Here is a 21,785-nt window from a genome sequence, read left to right as displayed (position 1 = left end):
TTTCAAAATATTTATTGAAGATGGAAAATTAGACATCCAGCATGAATGCCTGAGTTTTACATGGTTGATCAAAATTATTGTAGAATAATTAAATCTGGAGAAGACGCTGGGGAGGGCAGAAAAGTGGTGCGGTGAAGGTGCTCTAAAGTGCAGGGGGAGATGGAAGAAGACACTGATATCAAAGACTGAAGAGAGGGGTTACGAGGGAGGTTTATACACAAGGGTGGAGTTGTGAAAACAGAAAACATGAGCTGGCACTTAATGTAGGAACTGAAAATTCAAGGAGGGTTAAGGTCATGAGAGATTTATAAATGAGGTTGAAGATTGGGTGCCTGGGAAATAATGCTGTGAGTAGGAACAAAAGAAGTGATAGGGATTTGGGGTGGTATATGATTGGACTGTGGAATTTGAGATGAGTTAAAGTTTATGTTTAAGTTTACAGAGCCTGGAAGCGTGCAAACCAAAGACGAAGATGATGTGAATCAGGGCAACTGAAGGCAATATTATTAATGTTCAAACAAACAGACAATAAATGGAGTTTGAAGCTTTCAGATAGAGCACCAAGGACACTGTGCATAGAACAAGTTCAATTGAGTGAGCTGCAGGGAAGACATGGAACACATGCAGTGTTTCTCGTAAGGGCAGAAAGTGATCATCTTGGTTTTGGAAAATTATAGAGTGGGTACAGCATGGGAGGTGGCCATTCAGCCTATCGAGTCCATATCAATTCTCTGCAACAGCAATTTAACTAGACTTACTCCTATAACCCTTCTACTGTAAAGCTGCTTTATCATTGTTAGGTGCATAGCCAATTCTCTTCTGAAAGCCTCAAATGAATCTTCCTCCACCATGCTGTTAGTAGTGCCACCTTTGCCCTTGATTCTTTTGTAATTCTCTGTAAATTGATATCCTTTGTTTCCTGTCCAGCAAGAATAGTTTCTGTCTATTTACTCTATCTGGGCTCCCTATCACTTTCAAATCTCTTTCAACTTTCTCTTCTCCAAGATTATTCCACTCTACATACAACAGAAGACCTCAGCCCTGCAAACATTCTCCTACATCTTCCCTGCAACCTCTCTAAAGCCTTCCCATCCTTCCTGAAGTATGGAAAGCAGAATCAGACATATTTGAGGTTGAACCTGCTTCAAAAAGGCTCATGACAATTCTATGACAATTCTGTCACCTATGCATTGAGTACATATACAACAATCCTGTTTGCCTTTATAACCACTTTCTCAAATGCCCTGCCATTTGTACACATGTAAACCTGCAAGGCCAAGTTGAAATCACAAATATAAATTGAGAATATCAGTGGTTCTAGTCCTGAACCCCAAGGAACCCGACTGTAAACTAACTTCCAGTCCAAAACACAATTATTTGCTACAACTATCTGTCTTCTGTCACACAGACAATTTGGTATATTTTGTCCGTTATTCCATGGACCATGATTTAGCTGACAAGCATATTATATATGACTTCATCAAGCATCTTCACGTCCATCACATGAACCACATTATCCTCATCAACTCTCCCTGCTACCTTATCAAAAATGCTAGCAAGTTAGCTTAAGTTGCAAAAAAAAAAAACCAGGTTCACCTATGATATTCAAACATCCATCACTTTGGAGATGATGCTAGCGAGAGTAGTGGAAAGAGATGCGAGTTAACTACCAATAGCCAAATCAAGCATTAACCTTAATATCCATGATGATTAAGATGTTTGGAAGATTTGCTCGTGAAATGGGAGAAGTGATATTCCTAATGGTGTTTCAGCCAGATCTAATGTTTGGTAACTAAGCCAGTAACACACCGGGTACGTTCAAGTCTGAAGTCCTCATACTGGAAAGTGTAGAAGAAAGAATCACATCAGAGAAATTATGGAGATGAGCAGGCGAGGCATCAGGTTTTAAGAGAGCTTTGATCACTGAAGAAGACGTTTTGAAAATGGCGAACTCCTCCATCCATAAATATTGTCGCACTCTTGGTATTTTGGTGGCAGTGTGGTTGAGTGGGGTGGGGCACTGGAAAAATGAATGATGGCAGTGAAATCAAAGGGAGGAAGTTGGGGAAATTTAAGACAAGACTGAAATCTGTGATAAGACCAAGGAAGGTAGACAAAAATATCTTTTTTGAGAGGCTATATAAACATCTGGCCAGACTACATTTGGAATATTATGAGAATTTTCTGGCCCTCTATCTAAGGAAGGATGTGCCGGTGTTGGAGGGGTCCAGAGGAGGTCTACAAGAATGATCCTGGGGATGAAGGGCTTGTCATATAAAGGATGGTTGAGAATTCTGGGCCTGTACTTGATGGAGTTGAGGAAGTTGAGGAAGGAATCCCTTTGAAACTTACAAAATATTGAAAGGCCTGGCTAGAATGGGCATAGAAAAGATGTTTTCACTAGTAGGAGAGACTAGGATCCAAGGGCACAGCCTCAGAGTGAAGGGGTGACCCTTCAGAACTGAGATGATGAGGAATTTCTTCAGCCAGAGGGTGGTTAGTCTGTGGAACTCATTGCCGTAGAGGGTTGTGGAGGCTAAGTCTTTCAGTGTATTTAAGTCAGAAATAGGTTCTTGATTAGTAAGGGAATCAAGGGTTATGGGGAGAAAGCAGGAGAATGTGTTGAGAAACATATCAGTCAAGATCGAATAGCAGAGCAGACTCAATGTGCTGAATGGCCTAATTCAGCTTCTATGCCTTGTGGTCTTAAGGTCTTATAAACATATTTCACATTAATATGCAGTGTTTCTACAAGCTTTAATATTGTTATTACCTAATTTAGGCTATTTAACTTTTTGAAATTATTTTTCTCTGCGAGTTGGTTTTCCATTGATTTTAGATGGTTTTACTGATGTAGATGTGGGGATGTCTGGGGGAATAATACACTTATTGTGCAATGCCACCTAAAATCAATGGAAAACCAGAAAATACACTTTCACAGAATTGTTTTGTGATTAATATACTTTAAAATAAACAGAAGACATATAGCAGCATATTAGAGATGTAATATTAAACTAAGCTAAATTAAATTCCATCCTGATGATTTGCAGGCATGCTAATAGTGGATCAATAAAGGCATTAATCTAAAATAACAGATGTATGCAACTTCTAGGAATCACTATATGAAGTTTGCAGAGGGCACACAGTGCTCTATTGAATACATCACTTGCCTAATAAAACAATGGTGATTCAAAGCAAAACTTACTGGCCTAAGTTCAGTTGCATCCCATTCCAAGTACTCTGCCACATGGACCATTTGATTAATGATACGATCCAATTCCTGCAAAAGAAGTTAAAAAAAAATTTAAAATGTAACCACCTGACAAGTTCTTTATGTTTGTGAGGACATTATGGGTTGGATTTTATCAGCCCCACTGCAATGTGGAAGTCTTGGGAAACGAGTGGAGAAAGGGTGAGGACGACACGTTAATCTTTTTAATGGCCATATACAGCCCTCGCTGATATTTTACTGGTGTGTTTGCAAACCATCTCGTAAACTGTGAAACTATCCTGGAAGGTAAGGGAAGGAGCACCTTTCCATCTACTTCCAAGATGCTCATGGAGAGATCACCCCAAACAACAGCCATCTTTGTAGCTTTCTGTCCTCATTTTGACCCTCTAACTGCCAGGGCCTGATACAGCTCCCATTATAGTAAAATAAATTGTACTTGACCTTCAAGGATGCCTCAGTGTGGAGGTGCCCTCACTTTTCCCTGCAGCCTCAGCACCTTTACCACAATCACTGACAAGGCGGCTGAGCAACCAGTCCAAACAGAGGGCTGGCATCTCTGAGAAATGGGACACCATCCCTAATTCACAATCTGGTGTCCTGCCTCCCACTCATGTGGACTTGGGACCCATTTTTGGTTCTGGCAGCAGTTCTGCCTAGGTTATAAAATGATTAAAGCTTTGTGTAAAATTTAACCATATATATTTTAGAACATGAACTATCACCAATAACAAATGTAAAGATCAATTCAAATCACTGTATACATGGTGTTTATTTCCCCCCCACATCAAAACAGAATAAAGACAAAGATGAAAGAGAAAGCAATTGCACCTTATGCAGGTATTTCCCCATTATACTTTGAATCAGTATTCCCGTAGATTTTCCAGCGCAAATAACATTATTTTCGGCAGTGTGAAAAAAGACGAGGCAACAATCTAACTGATTAAATTGTTGAGTGTGAAAATATCAGGTTACTTTCTGTGGACTTGCATTTCCTTCTTCTAGTGAAACTGCTTACATTTTTCTGAGGTTAATTATTTTTCTGAACATTTAAACTGCAAAAGCAATTGCCATCAATACTCATTGGTCCCTTTCTAGTCTCCCAAGCTCTAGTTTAAGGTATACTGTGAACTAAAACAAGTGGAATTAAAAATGTTAGAGGTTCACATCTCATTTTCTTGACTTGCTTGCTCTTTGCCAAGTGCTTTCTTTAAAAAAAACCTCATGCTGAACCATGCTGGCCAGTATAACCAAAGGTCTGATCCCTGGATTTTGCTAACTTTACAAGATCAGAGCTGACCACCAAACTTGATTGGATATAAAGGTTTCACAAGTTGACTTGTCTCCAACCACCCTCTTGCCATTAGCAGCCCAGCATGTCTCTCCAGTTGATGTATTACATTCTAGCTTCAACCAGAAATTGAATTGATTCATTATCCAACTGTCAAACATGACTTTTCTCCCTCAAAAAGAAATTTTCCAAAAAGCAGATTTTAATGCATCTATGATTTCCTTTGTGCATTGTTCTCAGCATTGTCTTGGGACAGCAGTCTTCAATTCTTGCAGATTCCTAGGCAATCATGGATGGCTGGGAAGTATCCTCTGCATCCCAAGGCAGGAGAGGGTGGTGATGACAGTGATGAGGTAGAAGGAAACAGCTTGGGCTGCTGTTATTAATTGCTGTTCAATGATTCCTGTTTCAAAATGACTGTAACTTGGGGGAGATCAGGACTGAACATGGCTCTCATGCCCTATATACATGAATAATCCCTGTGGCCATTTTAGAACAATGAAATATGCAATAAAATCTGCACAGCATTCATGAAATGCTTATATACAATTACTACTTCTGCTGTGATATTCAACAAAACACAGACTTGAAAAGAGAGACATCTCTCTGTTTGATATCTGGTGAATAGGCCAGTTTCAAAGACTACAGTTTTGTAAATCTTAAACAATCAAAAGAAAACTTACTGAGCTGTCCAGAACACCATTTCCATCTGTGTCATAGAGTCGAAACATAACTGTCAAAAAAGAAATATTAGAAAGTGACAAATGATGTACACTAATATTGAACCTGATATTTACTTTTATGAAAGGAATTTATCAACTTTATTTTTCCTTGACTTGATAAAAGCAAAAATTTAATATTAACAGTAATGTTGTGTTTTAAGGAATCAGTGCTAATTGTTAGAAACTTTTCAATGGGCAAACATAGTCATTTCTTCTTTAAAGTAATTTGAGATGAGGTTGAGACTGCCTCTCAAATTTACTGGGAAAGTGCCAGGGACCTACTGCACTGTTAAGCTTTGTACACTACACCAATACAATCTAAAGGACTGCTAAATCTTTGAGATTTATCACTGCAATTACATACAGAAAAGATCCAAACCACTAGAAGACAGACAAGTTCAGTACTCCTGACTAAAAACCAACTAAACAGACTTTAGGATCTCTTTCACCCCCAATCTCCTTGTAAGGATTACTGGCATACTATCTCCTTGGAATAAAAGCTGGTCCACTGTAAATGTACAGTTTAGCACTGCTACATAATGCTATTGCCAACATTTCACAATTCACTAAAGTCAATACCATTTACATTGTGGGAATGCAAGAATTTACTTCAATAAAGCACACTTTTGAATTAATCCCTCTTAATTTGCTATGTTAATACACTATAAATTGATAAAATATTTCATTAGTTACCACGTTTTCAAATTGAACACTACGGAATATGGGTTTTCATGTAATGCAATATCAATATACTTCATGGCAAGAAAGACCTCTTCAACCGTATAAAGTAGATGCTTGTATAAAAGCTTAATAATACGCAGATAGCAGTCCCACCAGTTGTGCATTTTCCTGTTAGATTACGAAGAGTCAATGCCACCAGTGAATATACTGGAATACAGATTTGAAACCTCAGCTTAATGACTCCAAAGCCCAAACAAACAATGAAATGTGTAATGTGACTGAGGATACTGACTTATAAAGTGTGGTCTGTTTCAGTCATTACTATATCAAGAGAAGATGGCTAGTTACAAAAGGTCACGCTGAAGCACACAATAAACACAATATAATTAGCAATGATATCATGTACAAGTGAAATGTAGTTTGATGGTGAAACACTTCAAAAATAAATTTGAAAATTTCGGCAAGGATGTCATGATGCAAAAAAAAAAAATCCTCCATATGGCAGGCAAAAAATAATTGAAAATTAAAGTAACTATTTCAAAAGTGTTTAATTTGTAGATGGTGCATAAATAAAACATGACACCATGTGTTACAGTGGAGCTACAAATAAAATCATATTGACCCTAACTGCTTTTAGTCACTTCAAGGACTGCAAAACTTCTGCTTTAAGAAATGAAGCTGGCATTACATTTATTCGCGGACCATTACACATTTCTGAAAGGTGCTGTTGTCTGACTTACTTTGCTACTTCTAGTGTTCAGCCATCATTAAAAACCACACTATTTTTATGTCAATCAAGAAAGTTCACACATTTTCCAAGTTGCTAATTATTATCATTACTAAATTTAGCAGTTTTTGGCTAAAAATCTAATTATTTTTCTTTGCATATCCCTAATAAGGTGCTGACTTGGCATATGGTTGTGAATCTTACTCCCACTATTTTATTTGAGCTCATAAGTGAAATATATACACATCTGAAACGGTCAGGCCTGATAATTAAAATTACTTAAAAAAATGTTTTCACACTTGAGCATTCTCCTGCAAAGCCTCTGATTTTTGTTTTGCCTTGGTACCAAGTATCTTTTTAGCTTCACCTGTCTCTCCGTCAGGCATTAGGGTTAATCAATGGTATTGTGGTTAAATAACTTTAAAATATTCAAATTAAAGCAACTGGTTGATCAAAAGTCAAAATCATAAAACTATTTTTGAAACGTCGGTAGGCAGATCAATTTCAATTTTCCAATAAACTTCCTGAAACAGGATATAAACGCAGCTATCCGTGGAACAATACATGAAAAGGTAACAACAATGAAGGAAGAAACCAGACAAGCTAGATTAAGTGGATAAAAAAATTCTGAATGGCTGTTTTGATCTGAACCAAAGGAAACCATTGACTGGATCTATTTGATTGCCAGGCAGTCATTCATGCATTCTAATTGGGACACCCACTGTCCCCTGCCACTTGGCCAGAATGATTAACTCTGTGACCAAATCTGCAAGAAAGCCCTTGAGGTTCCCGTCCAGTCAGAAAACTCAGCACTGAAGCCCTGTCCCACCTGAGGTCAGCAGCTTCGGGGAACTGGAGATCTTCACTGGAGGCATGGCCAGGAGTTTCAGCAGAGGGTTAGTTGAAATGGTGGCAGGGTCAGGCAGTATAACAAAGGGGTGAATGGGTGGCCTAAGCGATGGCATAGGTATGTGATTGAAAGCCTATCCATAGTCAAGTGCGACATTGTGATTCTGAACAAACTGGTTCAACCTTAGATAATTGCCAGAGAGTTGGTAACTTGAGAATGGAGTTAAAGAACTGTAAAGTTGAACTTTCTTTCTGTATTTTTCTGCCATTATATTCTTTGATTTGGTTTGTTTTCCTGCTTTTTAAGATAGCGTCAGAGAATGGCAATGCTTTACAATATTCTTCATTGTATTTTGTTACAAAATACATGTGGCAGCCACTGGAGTTTGCTGACATATTTGCTGCTCCTCCATTTTTTTTGGACCTTTGTTGCACAGTGGCCATAGCGACAATAACCCCTGCTGTGGTTGGATCCATTAGTCATAGCTGTAAAGAATCTATGTAAGGTGTACTAGATACAGAACACGTCCTTAGCAATGTGAGCAGTCAGCATTCTCCTTGACGTGTTGCGACCAGTTGGACTCCAACAAGGCAGGCCACAGAGCACCTCTACATGGACCTTGGACGTGACAGGCCTCATTCTGACGTTCACAGTATTTGCCAAGCTGCATCAACACAGGAGACTGGACGTGTAGTAGAATTACTGAAACTCTGCCCACTCCACCTAAGAAACGTTGCAAATAGATAGCAAGTCAACAAATATTTACAGTTCAAGATGAGAGAAAAATCAGTTCTGCCCCCTCCCATGAGGTCTTGGCTTGTCTTTGGAAATTATTTCACCTGCAAGAACTTTTGCTGTGCAGAGATGACTATGATCAATTTGTCATGACCAACGACACAGTCAAGATTGATTGTGACCAGGGTTTATATCCACACAGAGTGGATACTGCGTGCATTTTAGCACAGGATTCTATGATTATAGCTGTCTTTAACTTGTGCAGTGATTGTAATGAGGTCAGGCAGCTGGACCTCTCAGAATGATTTCCCTTATTGGGGCTGTTAAACTGGTCCAATCAGGGAGCCCTGGCTGACATTTAAAAAGGGCGAGTGTCTGACACTCTGAATGAGGCAGTACTACAGTCAAGGACTGTTCATGTGTAAATAAAGGGTGATTTTGGGGCAGGATACCAGTCTCCATGGAGTTATGTCAACTTGTATTAAGTACCCGACTAATGCAATTACCTCTTAAAGGGCCTTACACCGCTAACAAGGAGATCCTTAAATAGAAAAGCCGTTTATTTCACCCATTCTGGGTGTGCTGGTCACTATTTTTATTTCATTTGTGCATTTATGATTTGGAGGAGGCATCACAGATAGAGTCATTGCACTGTTGGGGACGTTTGATATCTCATGTTCTTTCTTTCCTCGCATTTCCTATTGAACCCTTCAGTTGAATTATCCACACATTCCCAATCAACTCTTTCACTGAAATTTTCATCTCCCAACATTACTCCTGAACCTTAGGTCCACAATTTAACTAAGGCAACCATCAGGATGCACTGCATCCCTATCAAAGCCATGGTGGGGGTGGCTGTCAATAACCACTCTGTCCCCTTGCGTGAACTCATGCCCTCTAAAGCATTGTCATCTCTCATCCTTGTACATTGAGTTTTCCCCATCAGACTTATTGTAGCCCTCTGCATCTAAGCATCTTGCCTCCAACCTATACAGCTAATGGCCCCCAGCTTCCTTTCTTACAGTGGTGACTACCGGTAACCTGCCTTGACATTTGGTGAACAGACTCCAGGGAAGATTCCAACCACTGACTGACTTAGGAGGATAACCCTGACTGATGAACGACCACACTTACTGATCTCTGTGTTAGCTCTCTGTTGACTTACTGTTGCTCCTCAGACTGGCTGCATTGGGCCTGCTGAAATGACCACAGCTTATGACTGTAATAATGCAAAACCCCTGAGCCTGACCACCCCAAGCAGCTGACTAAACATATCCAGGTCCCTGGACTGAGATTAGACGCTGCTTTTGACTGTGGTGGGATCCCCAAATTGACAGTCCCCTCAACTTGACTGAGGACTACTCCCCTTAGACTTGATGGAAGCATATGCAGTGAATTTGATGCATAAACTGCTGGCATATGCTGTAGGTGTGTCATCAACAAACGTGTTCACTCCTTTGACTGATTATTGCTGACTCCCATGACAAGCTGCCTTGCTTTGGCTCTGTGCTAAAGGACAAGACAGAACTACTGTGAAGCTGGAACTTCTGAAGGAGGCAGCAAATTGCAAAATATGGCAAGGGAGAGATTGTGGAAAACATCCAAGAAGGTTCAAAGTGAGCAAGTGCTAAGACAGCAATGATCTCACTGAATGGCAGAACTGCTCAAGGAACTGAATGGCTGACTCTTGTTCCTATAAAGTGTTCTGAGCTGCATTCCGCTCCAATGCACGAGACAGGTGCCTGTCCCTATGCATGAAGTGGCGTGGCAGTAGCATTAATCTGAAAGGCATTGTGGTGCTACAATGTGCACCAAGGGGTTTACTGTACTATAAGTGAGTTGAAGTTATGCTATGGTGATGTGATTAGGCTAATGCATGTGCAATGCCAACCTCTATGGGTGGAGGTGTAGGGAGTCACTGTCCATAGAGTGTGCCCTGTGTCGGGAATTGTCACCATCCAGTTTCTCTCTGCTGCATGGGAGAATAGCAAAATGCATGTAAATGTGGCAAGAATAGGTAATATGAGATGTGGCTGCATGCAAATAGTTCTCTTACTGCTCACAAGAGATTTGTGTCTCATTATTGAAACCTTAGGTGGAAAAACAGACTTTCTTTCTCAACATCAGGAATATTATTTTTCTGAACTCACCACATTTTACCAACTGATTCACCATTGTCCACAGCATTCAGGGCTGAGAGAATTCGGGCCCCTTGTCTTGGTGTCTTGGCAGATGTGAAAGTAATGTTTCCAGTTGATTTTTCTATCCCATTAAATATTTTACATTTAGCATTTAGCATTTTTTTCAGAATTGTCTGCAGATGAAGAGTGCTAGTCAAACTGTCCTCAAAGATCAATTGATTGATCACATCTTTAACATCTTCGGGATCTGGACAGCTTTGTTATATTACAAAAATAAAAATTGTTAAGTACAGCTGCAAACATAGCTGACCAAGTCACTTAATATATTCAGGATGACTTGAGAGATGTGAACTCAGTGGTTTTATCATAACTCATCATCGTATTTGTTTTAATTATTGCCATCTGATGCTCTTTGGATATGAAGTATCAAACCAAAGAACAGTCATTTTTCTTTCTATATGTTCTATTCCATTCAAGGATTATGGGTATCTCCCTATTCTTACTTACAAAATGCAAAGTCTATCATTTATTGATGCTGAACTTCATATAGCATGGATCTGCTCATGATTTTGTGGTAGATTACGGTTGCTTGGTTATATCTGCAAAGTCCACAGTCCCTCGAGCTTGGCATCATCTGTGGATTTGGTTGTATTAACACTACAACTTGACATGACCTATTAACAGGAGAAGAGGCAACTAGCACTGCATTTGTGACAGCTTATTCAAACCCAGCTCCTTTTATGACTGTCAGATGTCAGACAAGTTTTTTTTAAAAGGAGGGGAGGGGGCAGTGGTGGTGTAAATTCAAAACAGATTTATTGAAACATTGAGAGCATTGCAAGTCTAAGAAAGGGTCTTTCCAAGAAGGTGATGCAGTTAGCTATGACTTATTCAAGTATAAATTAATAGATGTCTATTCGATAATGACATTTTGGGATTTGTTTCATTAGTAAGTTGAAGCATAAGTGCAATATCATCTGGAGGAGCAAGTGACTTTAAACCTATAGTCCACTCAATTTTCCATCACTGGGGTTTCATTAGCCTCATGTTTGGATCTCTAACTAATTAACAGATAGTCCGTGCAATGATTAGTCAATAACTTGAACAACATTGCATCCTGCAACTAACAGTAAGTAGAATACAAACAGGATGGACACCGGCCTTTTTCTTGCACATCTTACATTCCTGTATTCCTCACAGCTGTGGTGACTCATTCTTAAAAAAGGGAAATAGTGAATGTACTTTTTGAAAAATGCCAATGGAGGTAATAATTGATGTGTGTTGGAACAACTTGAACAGAACATTTAAACCACTCTTGCTAGAGATCCCTGCTTTAAAATATGCTAATTCTGACGTTCTAAGTCTACTTATAAGTTGTACGTGTGACTGGAAAGAATCATTCCAATTCAATTTTAAATTCAAGAGAAAATGTTTCAATGCCTTTAATTTAATTCCAAGCTCAAAATGTAAACTTTTAGGTGTTGGTAACAAGTACCCAATGAAAATGAATGACATTAAATTAGACCTTTTGCTATCCACAAGTCACTATTCAAACTGATGCCGACTACAGGTGAACATCTCTAATTAGCATGTGTTAGGATACAAGACGTTTAAAATTAAATGAAATTATGAGCCCTTCCTAATGAACAAGTACAGTTCCGCAACCACAACGATGGCTAGCAATCTCAGGGTGAAATTTATGTCACAGTCCTGCGCCACAGAGAAAGGAAATAATATGATTAAATTTGAAATCCGAGCTCCAGTTCCCCACTGATTACCAATGGGACTGCACTGCAATCATTATACCCCTTGATAACAATAATATTGGAGGAAAGGATTAATTAAGAAGCTACTCATTCACCTTTTATTTCATGTCTAAGTGACTACGGTATTGATGCAACTTCATGATATTAGGAATCGGTCATGAAGCAAAGATGGGGTGGGTGAACACTGATGTACAATAAAGGATGTTAACTAGGATAGATCGTCTCTCTGCCCCAAGGTGAAGTGGCATGGGTTGGGGAAGAGGGGCAGGGGGGTGAGCGAAAAATGGGTAAAACCAAAGAGGAGTGCCTCACTCGCTATTGGTATTTTGGTTTCCAGTTCTAACTGGAATCTGGTGATCTTTTCATGGTTATTTTAATAGCCTACTACCATGAAATTGGAGATCAGACCAAATGATCTGCTCATTCCCGATAGAATTGATGATGCTGTTGTAATGTTAAAAACTGAAGGACATGAATAAAAGTGGTAGGTGTGTCGTAGCCATTTTATTTTCTTTCCCTATTTATTCCCAACAAGAACTGTATTAACTTCAAGGTTTTTCCTGGCTGTTTAAAAACAAAACTATGTAGGCTGCAATTCTAACTACGATTTGATGCATGTTCTCAATTGTGCCAATCAGGCAAGACAAAACATGGAAACTCTCTTTAAAGGCAGACAGAAATGGGAAACTGCATCTAAATGAGATATGCAGAGTTAATACGGTTTAAATATCCTTCTACTATATCAAATTGAGCATAAGCTCCCATGTTGATGGCCTTTATTAGGGTACACTTTATTTACAGTGTAACTCCGCTCCCAACACCTGTTAAGACCCAGTAAAATAAAGATGCAGGAGGGTCAACGATCCATCTAATTATTAGGATGAATGTAAGGATAGCCACATAGTTTTAATCTTGTTTTACACACTGAGGATTAATTTGATCAGTAGTGCTGCTTACTTGTCCTCGTGACGGATTGTACATTTGTAGTGACTTAAGCTGGAAAATCCACAACTCCTTGTGGCCAGCAACATTGGTAGCAGAGACTACTTTCAACCTATCAGAGCCAAAGCGTATCATCTCAGGAATGATCTACTCCAGGGAGTTGGGAAAGCTAGATAACAGTAAGTATTTGAAGACAGGGTAAATGGATCCTGAAATATCAGGGAGTTGAGGGTTATGAGGAGCTGGCACGAAAGCGGAGTTGAAGCCTTGGGCCGATCACCAACGATCTTGTTGAATGGTGATACAGGCTTGAGGGGTGAATGGCTTTTTCCTGCTCCCATTTCTTATGTTCTGTTCTTACACACAGGAGGTAGTTTTTTTTTTAGTACATTTTGCAAGTGCATGCTGGTTGAATGGTTATGGAGGATACCTAAGAGGAGGGTAGTGGAATGGTAGATTGGAGCGATCAAGGGTGGATTTAAGAGGGCATGCCACTGGATGACAGAAGTTGGTGGCAGCATTGGGGAGAGTACAGTATGGTGTCTGGGCATGGGGGTGAGCCGTTTGGACCTCCAACACAACAGCCCAGCTACCCCAGGTAGTTTCAAAGCTCCATAAATTTCACACCTCACTCCAGTCACCACCACCCAGACTAGCCCATATTATCAATGCCAAATTTATTCCACCTTACCTCTCCTATATTCCTTCTCTTAAAGGGTGTGCTGGGACCATACCAAAAGGTTACCTTACCTCGCGAAAGGGTTATGATGGGTATCAAAACAATTCCAAAGTTCAAGGCTGTGTCTAATTTGTACACAACATATTTCATATACCTGGGTCACCAAAGTTGGACACAAATAGGGGCTGATTTACATGGGCAGGTGCCTTCATGAATCCCATTGGCAACAAAAACTCACCTCTGCAAAAAATTGTAGGAACAGCGATCAGGAGCAGGACTTTCAACTTTTGACTACTGCGTTATTTCACAATAGCACAGCAGCTTTCTGTTGTTTTGAAAATCCAGGATGGAGCTGGGTGGTTTCTAATCTGATTCACACTTCCACTGGAAAAGAGGTATCCCTAGTTCCAGAGCATGTCTTCAGTATTCCAACCAAGATTCTCTGAGGGTCTATAGTTTTTGCTGTATCCAGTCCTTCAGTAATTTCTTGAATCTGATGTTGAATGCATAGGCATATCTTGCACTTTTGACTTCTGGCTGAAAACATGAATGCAAATGCTTCAGTCTTGGCTTTTGTACATATGTGCTGGGCTCCCCCATTCTGAATGGGAATGTTTCTGAAACCGCCTCCACCAGTTAGTTATTCAACTTTACAGCTTTAATTTGATCTGCTGGTTGTGGGTTCGTTCACTTTGGTCTTCTGCATGCTGCTTCAGCTTAGTGCTGGATTGTTGCTTCATCAAGTTGGCAACTTGTTTTCAGGTCCATTTGATGCTACTCCATGCATGCTCGCTGCACTCCACATTGAATCAGGGTTGGTCCCTTAAGCTTGTTAATAATGATTGAACCATGCTTTTATAGACTGTGGTTAAATACAGCACTGCTACTGCTGTTAGCCTGCAGTACCTCATGGTAGCTAGGTTCTGGGCTAATTACCTTATTGTTGCGGAAGTCCCAACAGAACATCTTGACTTGACACCAGACTCAAATTAGAGTTGGCAAAGGGGAAGTTCTTGCCACAGAAATCTTTCGGTCTTTGTGTGTAGCCTTTTCCTTTGTGTCCAGCAGGAAGCACATTTATTGCAAAATTCAGGCTAACGTTCTTTTTCAAAATGCAGAAATATTTCCAAAGTTATAAAATTCAATTGCAATTTTTTTTATGCTTACTTTAACTTTAAACGGTTAAGGCAGTAGTTAGTAAACAGATGTCTATTCACAAAGTTTCATTTTGTTAAAGTATTGATAACTTTCAATTTACTTTGGCTCGATTTCACAGTCAAAGCAACGAGATTAATGATATTTGTTGTTAGTAAAGGAGATACATTGGTAAATGCCAATACCCAAAAGCTTTTGTCTGAGCTGCATCTTAACATCACCATGCACTAAGTTGTAAAACTGCTTTAATTGAGTAGAAGTTATGAATGAATGTGTCATGCATATTTAGGGCTATTAATTAAAGTGCAAGTATGGCTCATTTGGAATTAATTTCTAGCCATCAACTTCTCTGGAACTAAAAATTCATTAACACAATGCTCTCTCATTCCTTCACATTTTGAACATTTAGGGATGATGATAAAATATGAATTTTTATCTTGATTCTTTTCTTACGTTTCATTATAGTCATTTTCTTTCTTTCATAATCCAATCTCCCTTATCTTTTCTGTATCCGTTTGACATTGAATTCACCCCCTTAAATTTATTCTTCCTCTTAGGCATCCCATGGCTTTTCCCCCAATAATTAAATCTGATCAGTTAAGGAGTTATATAGATTACCCTGTTGTTCTGGTCCTTGATACCTATTGTCCTTCGCTGTACCACGATCAAACTGCACTTCCAGCAACTTTCTCAGCACTTTTGATCGTGTTGAAGGATACAAGGTCAAATAGAGTCTTGGAATCATACAGCACAGAAACAGACCTTTCAGTCAAACCAGTCCATGCTGACCATAATCCCAAACTAAACTAGTCCCACCTGCCTGCTCCTAGCCCATGTCCTTCCAAACCTTTCCTATTAATGTACTTAAATGTAAAGAAATGTCTTTTAAACAATGTAATTGTACCCACATCCACCACTTCCTCTGGCAGTTCATTCCACACACGAACCACCCTCTGTGTAAAAAGTTTGCCTCTCATATCTTCTTCGAATCTCTCTCCTCTCACTTTAAAAATGTGCTCCCTAGTCTTGAAATCTCCCATCCTGGGGAAAAGACAACTACCATTAACGCGATCCATAACCCTCATTATTTCATAAACTTCTAAAAGGTCACCTCTCAACCTCCTGTGCTCCTGTGAAAAAAGTACCAGCCTTTTTTTATAACTCAAACTTTCCACACCTGGCAACATCCTGGTAAATCTCTTCTGAACCCTCTCCAGTGTAATGATATCCTTACAATAACTGGGTGATCAGAACTAGAAACAGTACTCCAGAAGAGGTCTCACCAATGCCCTGTACAATCTCAACATGACATCCCAAATCCTATGCTCAAAGGACTGAACAATGAAGGCAAACTTTAACAACCACTTAACTCCTCTGTATGCTCTTCTCTAGCAAATTCTGATTAAAATGTTTCAGTTGTGTTGGAGCTCTATCTAGTGGCAATAGTGCTGACAGTAGATTCAGATAGAGTTTTTCCAGTGCAATACCATTTGGTGACACCTCAGGAGAAATAATCACTTTTTGTTCAGGCATTTGAAGGTTATTTAGATTTTCATTTTGATGTTTGCTAATTTAATGCAGTTTCTATCAAATTCCATCCAACAATCAGTAGATATGGGGGACTTTATGGAATCTCATGACTTAATTGTATACAATAGGTTCTAGAGTTTTGCATTTATATATTGTACACAATTAAAACTGTACATTCTTTCTCCTGTCCACATCAATACCCAAGTTACAAAGCTATATACGAACATAGCGAAAAACACTTTCGCTCGGCATGCTTAATGGTCGGCTATCAAGTTCCTTATTCCTCAGTCGGGGTGCTTTACTATCCTCTGACTCTTCTAAATCATACTTTCCAGTCCACTCCTTCCTTATCTTTATTTTACCTTTCTACCATGTAGTTAGGGGAACCTGCTTCATCGTGAATAAAATACAGAATACTACACTGGAGCTCTCACTCTTGCATAGTGATCTCCACTCCAGGTTGGCAATGTTCAAGGGTAGAAATTAGTTATGTGTAGCGGCGTAAAATGGGCAACATCAAACTAGACTCCCATCAGGCCACCCTTCCAGCTTTCACATGCCGTAAACTGAAGCTCATCAAAAATTCTGCAACCTTTATCTTAGTTCATTCTATGTCTCACTTGCTCACCACCCATCTGTTCAGAGACCTACATTCGCTCCCCCCATCTGGCAATATCTTGATTTCTTTTTAAATTCTCATCTTTGCTTTCGAACCCCTTGTTGGCCTCACCCCCATATGAACATTGCAATATTATCCAGCTCCATAATTGTTTAACGTCAGTGCCTTCCAATTCCAGCTTTTTGCACTTTCTTTTTTAACTTCACCAATGAGAAGCTTCTCTGGAATTCCCTCCCTAAACCTCTTCACCTTAGTTTCTTCTAAGATACTCTGCCTCTAACCTATCTCTTGATCAGGCTTTTAATCATCACTTGTTACATCAATGTCTTTTGTTGCCTAACTTTGCTTGATAACACTTCTGTAAGCACCGTGGGATGTTTTAACACTTAAGACACTACATAAAATTCAAGCTCTTGTTGTAGAAAAAGAAACTAATAATCCCTCATGAAACTTTTTAATTCATCAACCAATAAGTCCATTTATATCCTGTTCAAATGATCAGAGAACAATGCAATTATTGCTTAAAGTAAACTAAGTTAAACAATTACTTTAAGATTGTATGGAAGAGATAGAGTTAAAAGCTATAAGGACAAAGACATAAAATAAGGAGAAATTAAAAGATCACCCTGAAGAGAAAGCTTAGATGAAATTAATAATGATTGAAGCATTCCAATACATCTTGTCTGGCAGGACTAAAGAAGAAAAAACCCACATCGATCCCCATAGGGATTTTATTTTTGCCACTCTTCAAAAGTCATAGGAATTATTTTTCTTCCAATTTGGGGTATTTTAATAATTTGCTTGGAAAACTACTAAGTGCTTCTCATTAAAATAGTTATAAATCCAGAACAAACTGTAACTTACACAATTACCTGTTCAAGTGTGCTTTTCTATAGTTTGATAATCCTATGCTGAGTGGAGTGGTATTTTTTGACAAACTGGATCGGCAAGTCAAGATCATTTTCTGTCACTACACCAGTTGTATCGTTGAACTGTCATTTGTACAGTGTTCATCTTGTTCATCTTTCATGTTTGATTATATTTACAAGCAGGAATGATAAATAGGTTTCAAAGCAATTTGTTTTTAAACACATTCACGAACAGAGCTTTGCACAATCACTGGACATCTCAAAACATCTAACAGAAAAAAAAACGAACTGATTGCTGGAAATCTGAAACAAAAACAGAATTTGCTGGAAAGTCTCAGGTTTGGCAGGACCTGTGGAGAGAAAGCAGAGTTCATACTTCGGGTCCAGTGACCTTTCACACTTCACGTCAGCTCTGAAGAAGTCATCTAGACACAAAACATTAGCTTGCTCTCTCCAACGATGCTGCCTGACCCACTATGATTTCCAGCATTTTTTGTTTTTAGTACCCTTCTGAACAGCTTTATCTCCACAACTGAACCTAATGAGTTTCTCCAGCAATTTCTGTTTTTATCTCAAATCATTTTACAGCCATTGAAGCATTTTTGAATGGTAGTCACTGTTACAATGTGGGAAATGTAGCAGTATGTGCACAGAAAGTTTCTACAAATAAAATCATGGTAATGATCAAACAATTTGTTTTTCTGATGCTGTTTGAGAGATAAAGATTGGCTTGGGCAGTGGAAAAACTGTTAATGGGAACTTCTACAACCACCCGATGTGGCAGACAGGTCTTTGCTTTAACATCTTGTCCAAAAGACAGTACCTCCAACAGTGTAGCACTTTGTCAGTACTGCACTAGAATGTGATCCTAGGCTCACTTAAGGCTTGTGTCTCAGAATGCCACTACAATCCTCAAGTTTCTCAGTCAGATGACAGGACTTCCAACTGAGTCACGGCTGAGGCAGGTCATCTTTTTGATTCATGAATGTTATACACATTTAAAAGATAAATGCATTCTTAAATATCTGCTTAAATATGAGAAATCTAAAATTAAAATCTGATGTGTAAATTAGAAACAATGTAATAACAAGTCATTGCACGCATACCTAGATGTACTTATGTAAGAGCTGGTAGTCTGGCAGGAGTCAACATTTTAAAAATACTTTTGAGCTAAGTTTGTTCTTCCCTCTGATGTGTACATTGCAGGGTAAATAAACAAATTGGTTGTACATCAACAGAAAACATTTTTGATACATTTTTCTAATTGGTACAAACTCACACATTGATTTAGTCAGCTCTTAATTTTCTTCAACATCATGTGGAAAAGATTATTTTCATCACTGCTGTAAAATGGACCTAATCAAAAATTATAACAGATTCAACTAAAAAACATGCACATCCCATGGCAGTAATATGTACAACCAGCAGAACTTAATTTAACATTCCTCTGAAATAAAAATGCCTTAAACTAAAATGTTAAACTCCTTTAGAATTCCTACATTTTATAGTACTAATATTGCAATAAACTTGAATAAATATTGATTACAGACATATATAAAGTGCAGCATTTATTCAACCTCTGTGAGAAAAATGAGTTTTAAGCTAGCAACACAGGCAACATATAACAGCTGTGCCCTGTCTCATGGCATAATTTGCATTCTATAACAAAGGATTGCAATACACAATGAACCTTGATGCTTCAAAAAATTAAAAAATATTGCTCAATTAAGAAAGGCAAAATGTAATTTCAATTTAGTTGCACAAGATCGAAAAAAATCAACTAAAGTGTTAAGAAATCAACGCAAAACCCATTAATGCTCTCAATGTCTCAATTTAAAAATTCTTACCCTTGATTATTACCGTCTTATGGCATCATCCCTCACTTTCGCTGTAATCTTTTATCCCCACAACCTTCTGAAATCTCTGCACTCATCTAATTCTCATCTCAAGCGCCATGAATTTAATTGCTGCACTACTAGTGATCATGTCTTTGGTTATCAAAACTCTATATTCTGGAATTCCTTCTTTATAGTTTTATACTTATACACTCCACTTCTCTTTTCTTGTTTAAGTCACTCCTTAAAACCTCCATTTTTCACCAGACGTTTGGTCACTTTTCTCATTATGTCCTTCTGTGGCAGGGTGTCAAACTCTGTTCTAAAAAGCTCCTGTGAAGTGCCTCAGTATGTTTTATTACATTACAAATGTTACATAAATACATATTGTGGTCGTTGCTGTTAATATCGATTACCTTCTTTGTTCCGGTATGCTGCTACATCTTTCAAACACACTCAATAACTACAATATATTTCCACAAAGATCCTCAACATTTAAGAAAAAAATCAATTGCTTCATAAAATTCCTTACAATTACAGTACCTTAGTTACTGGCTATTCAATTCATTGCATGTCTAACTAACAATCCTGAAAGCACTAACACACGTTGTACTAAATGTTCAAACAGATGATAAATACATTAAAGAATATTTAAATTGATTTGATTTTGTAAGTGCATTAAAAGCACATTCTGTTTAGTGAGGCACTGCATAAGACTTTTTCACTTTTTTAATGCTGGCAAGAGTTAAATGCAGTTCAGGTTTTCACAAATATAAAATGCAAAATATACCCTGTACAATTATATTATTCCTTTCCCAACTAGCTAATAGTAGCAAATAATTTGTTGTAGCCAAAATCTGAACACTGTGTCAAAACTCAACCTTTCAGAGAATTTCATATCAAATTCTTAAAACAGTACCATAATTGTAAAATCTAAATAAAACCAAATGAGGGGATGAAGTTTGCATTTCATTATTTAATTCAATGCGATGAATGGACAGTTTGTAGAGTCACAGACACTGGTAATGTGTGGTAGAGTTACACTCATAACCTTTGCTGTGGGTGTTTGCACAGTAGATCAAGGCTGAAAATGTCACAATCACATTCGATCAAGACTGTGCAGTATCCCTTTGCAAGGTGAAGCAGTTGATTGGATTCAGACATTTCACATATACACCACTATTGATATTACACCTCAAGGTTGCTCGTGCATTTTTGTCAATTTAAATAAAGGCAGTGCCATATGCAACCAGCAGTAGGGAATCTAAATTACTTTTCATTTAGACTGCAGGGTTTGATTTAAATCAAGACAGTTTGAATTCAGATTGAATCCAGCACAGTGGGGTGGCCTATTTAATTTGGTCTCACTCCAAGGAGATTATATTTGTGCTGTTTTTAAACAATCATCCACTGAAAACAAGGACATATTTTTAGTCTTGGCTTAAAATGTAAGCAAATATGTTGTAATGGTGACCAGATAGTAGCAAAATTGTGCCTTGTTCTTAAAATTGTATTTTTTTAAAAAACTTTATCATGGCCTTCACCAATAAATACATAATATTTGAATTCATGACAGGTTTCTGCTGGTTAATTAACCAGATACACTGCATTACTACAATGCTGCAGCAACCAAAGAATACTACAAAACAAAAGGAGACCAATTGGCCCATAAAGTCTGCGCTGGTTCTTTTCAGGTGTAATATTTAGTTTCATTTCTGTGATCTTTCCCAGGTTCTTGGGATTTGTTTTTCTTCAAGAATTTAACCAATTCCTTTTGAAGACTACTTATTGAATCTATCCATTATCCTATCAGACAGTGCATACAGTTTTAGCAACTCAGTGCCTAACAACGTTCTTACAATCACAGAATAGTTATGGTATACATAAGGAGACCATTTAGCTTGTGTGTTGATGCTCAAAGTGTGGTTCTCCCAAAACGTAACACATTCTTCCTTTTAATATATGATACAAGTTTCTCTTCAAAGCTATGATTTAACCTGCCTCCATCACACAT

At 38.3% G+C, this 21,785-nt stretch overlaps 1 protein-coding gene across 5 annotated transcripts in view; it reads right to left on the bottom strand.

The window, feature by feature from the left end:
• LOC109915947 (diacylglycerol kinase beta) overlaps positions 1 to 21,785 on the bottom strand; it is a 409,322-nt gene that overhangs the window by 246,123 nt on the left and 141,414 nt on the right. For all 5 annotated transcript variants that reach the window (XM_048599394.1, XM_048599389.1, XM_048599391.1 and 2 more), the window contains 2 exons: positions 5,204 to 5,253; positions 3,206 to 3,280 (listed from right to left, as the gene is read on the bottom strand). In XM_048599394.1, the coding sequence (XP_048455351.1) occupies positions 3,206 to 3,280; positions 5,204 to 5,253 (125 nt within the window). The remainder of the gene's footprint in view (positions 1 to 3,205; positions 3,281 to 5,203; positions 5,254 to 21,785) is intronic.

The sequence above is a fragment of the Rhincodon typus genome, chromosome 7 (genome assembly GCF_021869965.1).
Source record: "Rhincodon typus isolate 14 chromosome 7, sRhiTyp1.1, whole genome shotgun sequence".
Lineage (NCBI taxonomy): Eukaryota > Metazoa > Chordata > Chondrichthyes > Orectolobiformes > Rhincodontidae > Rhincodon > Rhincodon typus.
This window is presented reverse-complemented; position numbering and strand designations above follow the sequence as displayed.